The sequence below is a fragment of the Mustela putorius genome, unplaced genomic scaffold (assembly GCF_011764305.1).
Source record: "Mustela putorius furo isolate JIRA1106 unplaced genomic scaffold, ASM1176430v1.1 tig00000831_pilon_pilon_pilon, whole genome shotgun sequence".
Lineage (NCBI taxonomy): Eukaryota > Metazoa > Chordata > Mammalia > Carnivora > Mustelidae > Mustela > Mustela putorius.
The window spans coordinates 2,479,823-2,492,950 of record NW_025421490.1 but is presented as its reverse complement, the minus strand read 5'-3'; the positions used below and the strand labels follow the sequence as shown (position 1 = coordinate 2,492,950).

Below are 13,128 nucleotides of genomic sequence, written 5' to 3'. Positions count from 1 at the left end.
TCCATCTATTTATTATGTAAACTCTACCCCTAATGTGGGACTTGAACTCATGACCCCAAGGCCGAGACTGGCATCTTCCACCGACTAAGCCAGCCAAGCACTCCAGGAAAGCTTATTTTAGAACAAAAGGTAGACATGATTTGGACCTGCTCCTTGACAGCAAGGTATACTGTGTATCAACAATGCTGAAAAATCAGAACTCGATGAATGAAACTGGAGAACTCCATCTATAAGCATGCCAACCGTCGCCAACGTGGCATTTCTATAGAGGCTGAAATCCTGCATGATTTTGGAAAACAACGTTACTCTGATGGCAATGGTGAATGCCAGGGTATCTCAGCTGGTTAAGCATCTGCCTTCAGCTCAGGTCATGATCTCAGGGGGTGGGGTGTGTGTGTGTTGGGGGGGGGGGTCCTTGCTCACCAGGGAGTCTGCTCCTCCCTCTGCCTACCTCTCCCTCCCTCCCTCTCTCTGACAAATAAAAGAGTTAAAAAAAAAAAGAATCGAATGAAAATGGAGATATCCTGATTTGGATAAATAAGCCAGGGTCATCTGTGGAGCCTCAATTCAAAATAAGAAAATCTGAGTATCAAGACCTTGGTCGTTACAGGAGTGAGGCAAGTTTAAATTTATTTCAGCAAGATTCACAGACCACGCCTGCAAAGCTCCTCTAGTTCGGTCTCCGGAGAGCAGTGCTCTCAGACGGCGCAGGGCTCCCCAGGGCCGCCTGCAGGGGAAGGAGGGCAGCCAGCACGCCCGGCTCTGGGCCCCGCGCAGATCCAGCGCCAGGGCCCTCCTGACACATTCTCTGAAGAAAGGTTTCTCCAGCTCTAACAACAAAACGGAGGTCTAAACCACGGTGGGGCGACTTCGCTCAGAAGTCATGGTTTTTGAACTTGCAAAGAGCAGAACCCGTATTTCCTGTTTACCCGGGGCAGCCCGGGTTCCGGGCCAAGAGCCGGCCCACGGACACACGCACCGACATGCGCCGCGCCTGGGTCAGGGCCAACACCCGGCACGGGGAAGCACGCGCAGCAGCACATGTCCCCAGCCGGGACCCCGCACCCAGACACGCGCCCCGGCCCCGCGAGCCCGCACACCTGGCGGAGGCTGCTGCCGCAGGCGTACTCCAGGTTGCTCAGGTGGAAGTGTAGCACCTGCTCCTCGAGCTCACTGAACTGGACGCCGGACTCCGTGATGAACGCTTTGTAGATCTCCTCTATCTTTTCTGTAACGGGGAGGGAGCGAAGCAGAGCCAAGAGCGGTCACGCCGTTTCCTCATCCTTTACCCTGCGCTCTGTTCCTCCGGCGACCCCACAAACCCCCGAGCGGCCGAGGTCCCTTCCCAAGGAAACCCGGGGTGCGTGGGGTTGGGGGGACAGGACATGTTGATAAGGTTGGTTTCGCTCAGGAAGGAAAAGCTTATCTTAACTGGAAACACAGTCTGTAGGCTCTGCATCTTCAACCATGTTTCGTTACTGCCTCGTTGAACAATTTCTTCTTTTTTGCTCAAGTTTGGAGGGGGAGGTACCCCCTGTGCCCCCAGAGAAAATTCCTCCTCCCTTTCTGGTACCGCGACCACCTCAAGTCCAGTTCTTAGAACATCTCACCTCAAGGCAGAGCCCTACAGTCGACTACCTGCTACATTCTCTCCAAAACAAGAATAATCCATGGCGGGCTTTCGTCCCCTGAGCCTTCTGTCTCCATGCCTTTTCACTACTGGTTTTCTGCTGCCTGTGTAATAAATCCCCAAACCCACAGCCAGACCAAGCCAGCACACTTTCAGCCTTTCTAAAGACAGCGCCTACCACCTGCCCGTTCACAAGCTCTGCTGAGGGGCAGCCGGGTCTCTGCCGGGTAAATGCCAACCGTGGGAGGACTGCTGCCACCTCGCCCCTCACTGGCTGCCCCCCATGGCCTGGCCCAGCCCCCTTCCACTCCAGCATCCGCCGGCCACCACACGCCTTGGGAATCCTGCTTACTAGCAACCCCCACCTTCATCCATTCCACGCAACCGGAACGTTCAACTACACAGACACACAGCCCTGTGGTATCATCGCTTGGCTCTTAGATTCCCTTTGTGGGGGGATGCGGGGGGGCTCGTGTCTGACAAACTGTAAACATCTTAGCACATGGCACTTCTTCGTAACCTTTGCCGTGATGACCACCAGCCCACATGTAGGCTGTAGACTCAAAGTCTGTGTACTTGCTCAACTAGACAGGGAACTGAAACTGAGTTAAGAAAAAAAAAAACTTGACAACTCCAGCCTCTCATTCAAATTCATGCTACATCACAATATGGGGATGGTCACAGCACCGCTGGGTCCGTGCTAGGCTTCGGCCCCCCGACCACAGGGCCTTTGCGCTACCTTCATGATCATCTTGCAGTCCTACCCTGCCTCCTGCTACATGGTTTCTATTTTCCTTCAGGTTTTGTAGAGATTCGGGAGGAACCAAGATCTCTAAAAACCAAGATATAAAATTAAGTATTAATAGACTGGGAAAAGCCTTAATGTGAATTTTATGTAAATTACACTTAAAAGCTTTAGTACATATGCTCTCTGAAATTAACTCTCGCTTCTCAGTGTTTCTATCTGGATGTTTTCAGCAAAGTGCTAATGAGCTGGCATCTCTGCGCAGACACTACGAGGCGGGAGAGAACCGGGACCTTGTTCATGCAGACACGTACGCACCGTTATTAGAGCTTTCCCAGATAATACTAATTAGAAAACACAACTTACACAGTTGTTGTCGCAGACCCTCCCTTGATAACTTTTTTTAATTGGCCAAGACAAAGCAATATTGTTAACATTTTTACCTGGTGGCCTTTTGGGTGTAAGACCTTTTGGGTCTTAGGACCCCCCCCCCACCCGCCCATCCAGCGATTACCCCCCACGCACACAACACTCACTAAATTCTGAGCACATCCACCAAGTCAGCCTAGGAACGGCCCCCAACTCCGGAAAAGTCAACAACGTCCCCCTGGGTCTGGCCATTAACTCCGTTTGATTAAATGATCCCTGTGCCGCCCAATTTCTGAAAATGTTGTGTGAGATTCCGTAGAGGCTCATTTACAAATAAGGGCGACTGGAGGGTCTCAAGCAGGAGGGGGAAGGGAAGGGGAAAGAGAGGGGACAGTGCTTGCTACTGAGACCTCGACCCCAAACAATGAGGGAGCATACACCAGGACGCAGAACTAAGAACCCTTTCAAGGAAACATACACCTGAAGCAAATTAACATCCTGAGAACAGAGTTCAAATGATCGCATTTGAAGAAACCACAACAGGCCACCAAAACCCATGAGTGGTACATACAGGTCATAAGAACTGTAGGCTAAACGAACATCAACTTAAGAAGCAGAATGGTCAAATCTCCACTGGCACCCTCGTGAAAATGAGTGCTTACAGACAAGTTTTCCAAAGAGTACAATCAACTGAGAATATTTGGTCCAATTAGTAACAAAGCCTAACAATTTTGAATTAAAATTTTCCAACTGCAACACATATTCTTACATTCTTAAATAAAACATACTAAAAAACAAATAAACAAACAAAAAAAAACAAAACAACCTCAAGCTATTGCCCCCAAAAAGGGAAAAGAAATCCTGACATACAAAAACTCTTTTCATCTAGAAGGGACATTACGGGGACGCCTGGGTGGCTCAGTTGGTTAGAAGGGACATTACGGAGGGACTACTCACATGGGGCCTATACCACGTTTCCTTAAAATAAGCTCCTCTGGGAAGCTGAAAATTAAACATTTAAGTAAATCTTTCAAACATCAGCTATTTTATGCAACGTAAGATCTGAGTGTGTTCACGCACACAAGCCTCTACAGGTCCTTGAGAAAGTTCTCCACAGAGCATAACAGTCCAGAAGGAAGGCTCCTAGGACTTCTCCTGTGTGTGTGTGTGTGTGTGTGTGTGTGTGTTTTAACACAAGCTCTACGCCCATCATGGGGCCTGAACCCGTGACCCCGAGATCAAGAGTCGCAAGCTCTACGGACTGAGCCTGCCAGGTGCCCTTCACAGGACTCCTCCGACGGCAGACGTCCAAGCACACAGGTGGATGCTGCTAGTGTTCATCAAGCTAGGGAGACAAGGGGACTGCGATGGAACATTCAGAACGCCATTCCCCCATACCTCCTAAAGGAACATCTTGGAGCTGAGTCTTATCCTTCCTCCACTCAGAGACAACATCCAAGAGAGCATTAAAATGAAAATCCATGCGCTTGTCAATGGTGGGGTCCGTAATTCGTCCACCTTCCTGAATTAAGTCACATCTCTCTCCAAATTTATGCATGCTGATGCCAAGCTTCAAAATAATGAGAATAAGAAGGTGAAATTTTGCCCTGGAAAAAATACTTACAGGTTCTAAGCTGAAATTAGACAGAGCTCTCATGGAGAAAATGGTCTAGCAGTTCTCGAAGAGAAAGCTAAATGTGCTTCCTGGGGGGTGGCAGCAAAGGGAGGCAGTGAGAAAAAGAGCATGAAATCCACGAGACCTTATTTCAGGAGAAGGTGAAGTGACAGCAGCAGCGTCCATGCCATGCACTCTACAGCTTTGCGGGCAGCATGTATTAATGCTGTGCTACGGCCGAGCCCGGCCTCTCCTTGTTCTGACATTCCAGCCCCACTGCAGACTCTCCCGTAAATGAGCACGCAACCACACAGACACTCATGGAAGGTGATGCTGAATTTACTGTCAATACGTAATACTTCAGGAAAAAACCTTGGGCCTACCGGGTCTTCAATGAAACTACAGAGAGTCGCCCAATAAAAGACAGGATGCCCAGGTAAAATTGGACTTTCAGAGGAACAATGAGTAGTTTGGGTTTTGGTGTCTGTTTGTTATTGTTTTTGTTTTTGTTTTTAGTGTAAGTATGTCCCAAATATTGCATGCAAAACATCCCATGGAATATTTGGGACATACTTATCCTAAACACAATACTTGTTGTTTATCCAAAAGCCAAAAGTAGCTGGGCATTCTGTATTTTTATGGGCTCCATCTGGCAACCTTAAGATGAGCTAATCGAGTGGCCTGGAAATAACACACAAATATAATTAAAAATCTCAAAAAAAAATTTTTTTATGCATGCTACAGTTCTACCTTCTCTGAAAGGAAGAACTGTAACTACTTTTGTTGACTTTTCATGGGGGTGGGGTGAGGGGGCAAGAAATCATTTAGGGGTGGTTCTGTATCATCAAAAAGCATTATTAATACTACACACAAGAAAAATGAGACCAATTTTTCTTCTGATTATCTACAACACAAATGTTAAAGAAACCCACTTGTTCACACATTAGTGCTACTGGGTTGTTGATACAGCCGTTGACAATCTGGGCTCCTCTTCCCACTGTGACGCCTTTAAAAGATTTATCATCCCATACTCGGCCTCCAATTCGGTCTTTGGCTTCCAAGACAGTTACCTAAAAACACAGGCAATCAGGGAAGCTGAATAGGATAAGAAACTGTATTAAAAGCAGTGCTATAAATCCAGAATGACACACAGTTATGTAAGTTCCATATCTGGTTAATTATGGTATCACTCGGGAAAAAACTTTTAAAAGAAGGTAGCGTGAACAGAAGCCAATGTAGATGTTGAAACAAACCATCCAGTTTTTAGCAAGAAGGGGAGTGAGTGGTCTGCTAGCGAGATCCCTCAAACGAGATCTCTCTCGTCTCCAATGCCATAATGATAAGATTGGATGAATTAGCACATGAAATGTACTCTGAAAGTTTTTACTTAATACTAGTCCATAAATTAAAAAGCACTGTAAGAGGGGTGCCTGGGTGGCTCAGTGGGTTAAACCGTCTGCCTTCGGCTCACGTCGTGATCCCAGGGTGCTGGGATTGGGCCCCGCATCAGGCTCTCTGCTCAGCGGGGAGCATGCTTCCCACCCCCACTTGTGATCTCTGTCAAATAAATAAATAAAATCTTTAAAAATAAATAAATAAATAAATAAGCACTATAAGAGACCAGACTAAAGAGGTGAGTTTTCCTTTAAAACGACTCTGCAAAATGCCTTCAGCTTTGCAAATAGGCCTTAACTTCCCTAGGAAAGGACTACTGTTAAAAATAAAAGTGTACATTGATCATACTACCCAAGTATGACCTGGTGGGCCTGGCCTAAGCAGGTTGGCCCCACACCCAGACAACGTTACCTCCCCCCAATTTTGCACAGCATGAGGAGCTGCCGGTGGTGGACAGTTCTGACAACGAGCGCCACGCTTCCTTGGGTCGCAGTAACCCAGGGGAAATGTGACTCCTACTTCGTTTCACTTCTGGATCCCTAACAGGACTCTTTCAACTCGCTCAAGGATGTTCCCCAAGTCAACCATCTCGGTTACTCTGGGGAATCTCTTTCCTAACAGAAGAAGGACGGTTGGTCTCTTTGGGGTCTCTCATCACCTGGTGAACAAGAGCAGAGAAGGGGAGTGCTCCTCTGAATATTCTTATTCCTCATTCTCTCCAACAAGGAAAGTTACAACCTGAGGTTCTAACCTTCCCCACCCTCTTTTCTCTGACTTCATACAGATTAACATAGACCCAGCGGTGTCTGGTTTTGTTTTAGTGTAAGAGGAAGGTACTGTATTAAAGACAGCCCCCTAGACTTTGGATATTAATAACCTTCCTTGCAACATCATCTGTGAGTTTCCCTAACAAAAACAAACAAAAGATCTTGGTGCTAATAGCTAACGCTAGAATACATAAATGATCAATTCAAACACGTCCTAGCTTAATACCATTCAGAAAATACTTTGAAGTGCAAACACACTTCCCATAAATCCAACTCAGGTTCTTCTGCTTTGTGAGGAAAATCATGTAACCCAAGGCTTATATCTTCCATTCAACTGAGGAAAACTTCTCTTAGAAATAGCTACTGAAAACTTTTCTCATCTCTGAAACTCCTCCAGCAGAAAGACATTGTGAACAAGTTGTCATTTCTTTCAGCCAGAGAAAAGTGCTAAGACTAATTCAATTCTACCAAACTGATTTTCATGTTTGGTTTAACTGAAAACCAAAGTCCTTGAAAAATAAGTTTTTTAAAGAAAGAAGTGTGTCAGACTTAGAAAGTCACAAATTGAGGGGTGTGGTTAATTCAAATGAATCTAATGAAAATGAGATTCTGAACTGCATGATATTTTTTTGTAAGTCTCTATTTAGGCTAATTCTGAGCAACTGGAAGAAGGCCACACCCTAGTGAAAAACTATCCTACCTTGGAGAAGTAGACCACCTCAAGTACGTATAGCCCTTTAGAAGTCACGTAATTCTGTCTGAACCATGGATTAACCAATTCAATCTTGCTTCCAGAAGCAAAGATCATGTTCCAAAGTAAGACTCCAAGACTCCAAGTGTGCCTTTGAGGGGCACCTGGCTAGCTAGTCAGTCAAGCACACGACAGCTGATCATAGAGTGACGGGCTCAAGCTCCACGCTGGGCACAGAACTTACTCAAAAAAGGATACCTTTCATTTGCAAGAGAAAAGTTACTGCATGTTTCAGAAAATTTTATACAGGAAACAGTGAATTTCCAAGCTGCTATTTGTTATCTCAAACTATTACAAAAACAAGGACTTTTTCCCAGTGTGCCATCTGTGGTGTTGACTAACAGCTCGTGGAGAATTTCTGCTTTAGTTTCTGCACGGACTCCCTTCTGATTTGCTCATTAGGAGTCTAATACCCTGGGACGCCTGGGTGGCTCAGGTGGTTAGGCAGCTGCCTTCGGCTCAGGTCATGATCCCAGCGTCCTGGGATCGAGTCTGCATCGGGCTCCTTGTCGGTGGGGAGCCTGCTTCTCCCTCTGCCTCTGCCTGTCATTCTGTCCGCCTGTGCTCGCTCTCTCCCTCTCTCTCTGACAAATAAATAAATAAAATCTTTAAAAAAAAAAAAAAGGAGTCTAATACCCTGTCCTGGGGTGCCTGGGTGGCTCAGTGGGTTAAAGCCTCTGCCTTCGGCTCAGGTCATGATCCCAGGGTCCTGGGATTGAGACCTGCATTGGGCTCTCTGCTCAGCAGTGAGCCTGCTTCCTCCTCTCTCTCTCTGCCTGCCTCTCTGCCTACTTATGATCTCTGTCTGTCAAATAAATAAATAAAATCCTAAAAAAAAAACCCAAAATAAACCCTGTCCTAAAGCTGCTGAGAATGGCTATTCCCTCCACCTTTCTTTTATTAAACCCATTTCAAATGCTGTATCCTTCCTAGGAGCAGTTAGAAAGATTATAAAGACATACAGTGATTTCACACTCTCCACCAAAATCAGAAACCAGTTTCTAAATCTTAGAAATTCTGGACCAAAGGGCACGGTTAACCATCTGTTATCAACTCCATGTCCCCAAAACTCTTACCTTAATTCCAAAGTTATGCAGTTGCCTAGCAGCTGCTAATCCTGCTGGACCAGCCCCGATAATGATGACAGATTTCTTTAAAAAAAAAAAAAAAAAAGAAGAAGAAAGGAAAAAAAAGGAAAAATTTTTTAAAAAGGACCCAATTAGAGAAATGAAAGCAATATATTGTTCTCCTTGTTCTAAGAAGGTACTAACTGCCAAGCCACACTAGTTCATCTACATTTCTTGGATGTTCATAGAAAATTACTTTCCTCAAGAATATGGATGCATGTAATAAGCCCCTCCTCTTTTCCACAGTCTAGGGCACCGGTGCCTGATAGTCTCTTCCCCAGAGGAGCACAGTCTACACAACTCTTACTCTGTAGCTTCTGTGGTGATCATGTGACTGACACGAGTACCATGAACTAGTACCCACTAATGCTGTTGTCGCAGACTAGCATGTATCGTGATGGCGGTTGTGTTACCGTGAGAGCAACAGCCACCTACGTTGTGGTAATCTTTAGGAAGAAGATGCTGGTCGGTGCCGACGCTGAGAACTCCCGTGTTGATGAGACCTTTCCTCGTCATAAAATAAAGGATCCTCTCCACTTCCTGCACGCACCGGATACGCACGAGACCCCGGACAATGATGTGAGGAATACATTTCTGAGGGGTAAGAGCTTCCTGTGTGTGCAAACAAAACCAGACTGTTAAGACAAGTAGACGGAACTCTGGGCTCCTCGAAAATTGAACAGAATTCCTCTGTGACCCAGCAGGCCCCCTCCTGGGTATCCACTGAAAAGAACTGAAAACGGAAGCTCATACAAAATTCTTATTCCCGCTACTCAAATTGCCAAAAGGTGGGACTATCCAAGGGTCCATCAACGGATGATGAACAAACCAAATGGGGGTAGATAGGTACGTGGGCCATTATTTGGCCATAAAAAGAAATGAGGTACTGATCCGTGCCACAACACAGAGGAATCCTACAAACGGCATTCTGCTTGAAGAAGCTCCTCACGGGAGATCACATGCTGTAGGATTCCATTTGTAGGAACAACTCGCCATGGGCAAATCTAGAGAGGCAGAAAGTAGATCAGTGCTTGCCAGAGGCTGGGGGGAGGGAGGAATGGGGAGTTGCTGTTTACTGGCTGTGGGGTTTCCTCTGGGGGTCACCAAAAGTTCTAGAACAAGATGTGGGGATGATTACACAACACTATTTAATGCCACAGACTGTACCTTTTACAACGGTAAAAATGGTAAATTTTACATTGTGTTTTTACCACAATAACCAACCAAACCAAACCAAACCCCTCTTGGGGTACTCAAGTCCCTCTTGTGTCACTAAGACATAGTAGGATCAAAGCGGGTGGGGAGGACTGCCTGGTGAAGGAAGAAAAACGGACATAAGGAAGACAAGGCACTTTCTACTCCATCAGCTCATCTTCTCCTCCCCAAGGACAGCTACGGGGACCGGGGGCTGACCACGTCGCAGATACGTTCCTGACTCCATACACCACACAGCAAGAGCCACAGCAGAAGCCCATGCCGTCACTTATCCCAGCAGCAGAAAAACCTGGATTCTCATCACCAATAAGATGTGAGGAGACAGATTTAGGAATGTTAAGGAAAAAACAGCCATTGCCTTTTCCTGCACACCCCTCTGTCGTCAAGGCCTTGGAACATTTCAAAGATACAAGATTAACATAGCCTTGACCCACGGTCATGAAGTTAGAACAGGCTCAAGAGTGGGGGTCCCAAACTCTGGCTCATCCTCTACTGGTCCCCAACCCCCCAGCTCTGAAAGAACCGAACCACACACAGGAAGAGGACTTACAGTAGACCCATGACCAACGCGGGGTTGAACTGTGTGGGTCCACTCACACGTCGACATTTTCGATAAGCACAGTGTGGTACTTAATAACATTTTCTGTAGCTTACTTGCTTGTGAGAATACGTATATAATATACATACAACATACAAAATATGTGCCAATGAACTGTTTACATTATTGGTAAGGTTTCAAGTCAACAGCAGGCTATTTGTAGTTGAGTTCTAGAAGGAGCCAAAAGTTATATGTGGACTTTTGACTGGGCTGGCGGGGGTGTGAAAGGTGTCAACGCCACTAATCCCCACATTGTCCAAGGGTCAACCGTGTTCAAGAAATAACATCGGCTTGGGTTGGTGCAGAAGGTAAAAAACACTTGTTTGTAGTCATGAATTCTAAAAAAAATTTTTTTTCAAAATCTTTGGTTCTTTCACGGCAAATATATGTTTTCCCACTAGAATATTAAACACAAAGCATACTATTTTATTAAATATTAAAATAGATCCAGGCTGATAAGGTTCAGGATTTTTTCCTATAAGGTTCTTCACCACCATAAATCAATTTTCGAAGTCGAACCAAAAGAAATGTGAAGAAAAATGAATCCAAGGCTGTTTCTGAAGAGTTTATCTTTACAACTTATTTACAGGAAATTCTGACCACAATTTTGTTCAGTTCAGCAAATGTTTATTGAGCACCTACCTCCAGCCTGCTGGGGAGGAAATGAACAATTCTGCCTCATCCAACCCACTCACAGAATTCGTAGAAACTGATCCGTGAACTGGATCAGGCCATCTCATGCTGGATTCTAATCCAGTGAGACAGCACGGTCCATCTGGAGTATCTTTCCTGAATCAAGATTACTTTTGCGGCCTTGCCAGATGTTCCGCATTCAGCAATCACTCAAATAATTGCAGGAGAAATTAATAAGTCAGAAAAATACTAGGGTCATGAAAGCCTTTGTTTAGATAATAATAATAATGATAACAAAAGCTCCTATCCCCTCTCATAGGGTCTCCCCCCTTTCCAGGTGGGGGCTGTATGAGGCCCCTAACATATCTTTAGTCACAGCAGACAGCAAAGCACCAGTAAGAATCCCTGCCCTCAAGGGGTTATGACACTTTCTTTAATGCTTTATTTTTTTTCCTCTCGGCATTCATGCTGGAACTCTCTGAACCAAACTTTGCACCTTATACTCAATCACTAGAGAGTCAAAAATTCGGACATATGGTCTCAACGTGGTGGTTCCCAGGATGGGGAGACTCAGTGCCCGGGAGGCAATACCTGGGGTCAACGTCGGTTGTCACAACGGGGGATGTTCTAGTATCTAGGGGGCAGGGGCCAGAGAAACCACGAAACATCCTACAGGACACCGGGCAGCCCCCACACGATGAACATCCACCCAGTGTCCACGGTGGGAAGGCAGAGAGTCCCTGATCTCAAGTCCCCCCTCACCATACAGCAGCCCCCCCTCCTTCCAGAGCAGCCCCGGCCCGTGCGCACGGGGGGGGGGGGGCTCCCTCCACTCACTTTGCAGTTAGTGTACCACAGGGCGAGGGTGAGGTTCCGCAAAGCCAGGTACATGGTGGGGTCTCGGGAGTACTCCGGGAACTCGTAGAGCTCGTCCAGCTCCATCACGTCCGGCCGCACGCACAGGGCTTTGCCACACTCATTGGGCTGGTAGAAGGGCTGGAAGTACCGGTTCATGCCTGGAACTGACGGAAGGCACAGAGGCACACGACGCACACCCAGGTAAGCGACCGAGCAGGCGCGAAGCGGAAAGGACAGCCTCAGCCAGGGCTACGGTCTGTCCCGCAGGCACATTCGCACTCCCCGTCTAGTTAGATGAAATACCCGGGAACTGCGTATTCCTCCCATTCTTTCTTCACCAACGGAATTTCCATGGTATGGAAAAAAAAAGTTTTTTTTAAGGTTTTTATGGGTGTTAAACACCTGCCATAGGGGCGCCTGGGTGGCTCAGGTCATGGTCTCAGGGTCCTGGGATCGAGCCCCGCATTGGGCTCTCTGCTCAGCAGGGAGCCTGCTTCCCCCTCTCTCTGCCTGCCTCTCAGCCCACTTGTGATCTCTGTCCAATAAATAAATAAAATCTTTAAAAAACAAACAAACAAACAAAACACGGGCTATAAAATCGATCATCTTATCTGTGTTTACGTGTAGCATTGAACTGGGTTAAGGATATTCACACTGCTGGGCAACACGTCTCCAGAACTTGTTATCTTGTAAGACTGAAACTCTGCGAACACCAGCTCCCCATGGAAATAAATTTTAAAAGTAACCTTCACTGGAATTTTTCCGATTAGAACGTGAATCAGTTCACAGAGGTACAGAACAATCACTGACCTCAGATAACCTTGGAGCCGTGGGTAACATTTAAGGCTACAGTCTATCCTCTGTGCTGTTTCTACGCACAGAGACTATTAATGTATCATGCACTTGTTTTTTAAAAGCCTGAAAGATATGCTGTTTCCTAACCTGATTTTCAAGACCACTGTCCCTTGTCATTAAACACTGGGACTTCAACAGACACAGCGTGTTTTCCTATTATTTAACTACTCCTCCGTTCCTGGGCACTTAAATTTCATATAATTATTTTACTATTGTAAGCAATGTCATGTAAATCTTTGGATTAACCCTTTGAGGATTTACCTTGATAATTACTTACGACAAATTCTAGAATAAAGAGGGAGTCTATTTTAAGGTTTTTGATTCATGGCCAAATTGTCCCTCCCAATATCCATAACCACTAATAACATCTGAGTGCCTATTAAGGGCGGGCTAACCTTTGTTAACCCTGGGACTTACCACTTGGGGTTCGATTCGGGCCACATCCACATTTTCAGAGGGCCCAGTGTTCTTGGTTAAAAAACTTTAAATAGGGTGGTGCATTGTGGCTTAAGCAGTTAAGCATCTGCCTTTGCTCAGGTCATGATCTCAGTGTTCTACGATCGAGCCTAC

The 13,128-nt window shown here is 46.1% G+C and overlaps 1 protein-coding gene across 2 annotated transcripts in view; it reads right to left on the bottom strand.

Annotated features, from left to right (window-relative positions):
* Positions 1-13,128, bottom strand: part of KDM1B (lysine demethylase 1B) — a 60,176-nt gene that overhangs the window by 14,013 nt on the left and 33,035 nt on the right. The window contains exons 9-14 of one of the 2 annotated variants that reach the window (XM_045085070.1): positions 11,683-11,867; positions 8,835-9,011; positions 8,349-8,423; positions 5,292-5,429; positions 4,143-4,314; positions 1,101-1,228 (exon numbers count right to left, since the gene is read on the bottom strand). In XM_045085070.1, the coding sequence (XP_044941005.1) occupies positions 1,101-1,228; positions 4,143-4,314; positions 5,292-5,429; positions 8,349-8,423; positions 8,835-9,011; positions 11,683-11,867 (875 nt within the window). The remainder of the gene's footprint in view (positions 1-1,100; positions 1,229-4,142; positions 4,315-5,291; positions 5,430-8,348; positions 8,424-8,834; positions 9,012-11,682; positions 11,868-13,128) is intronic. The other variant, XM_045085071.1, reaches the window with a different exon arrangement.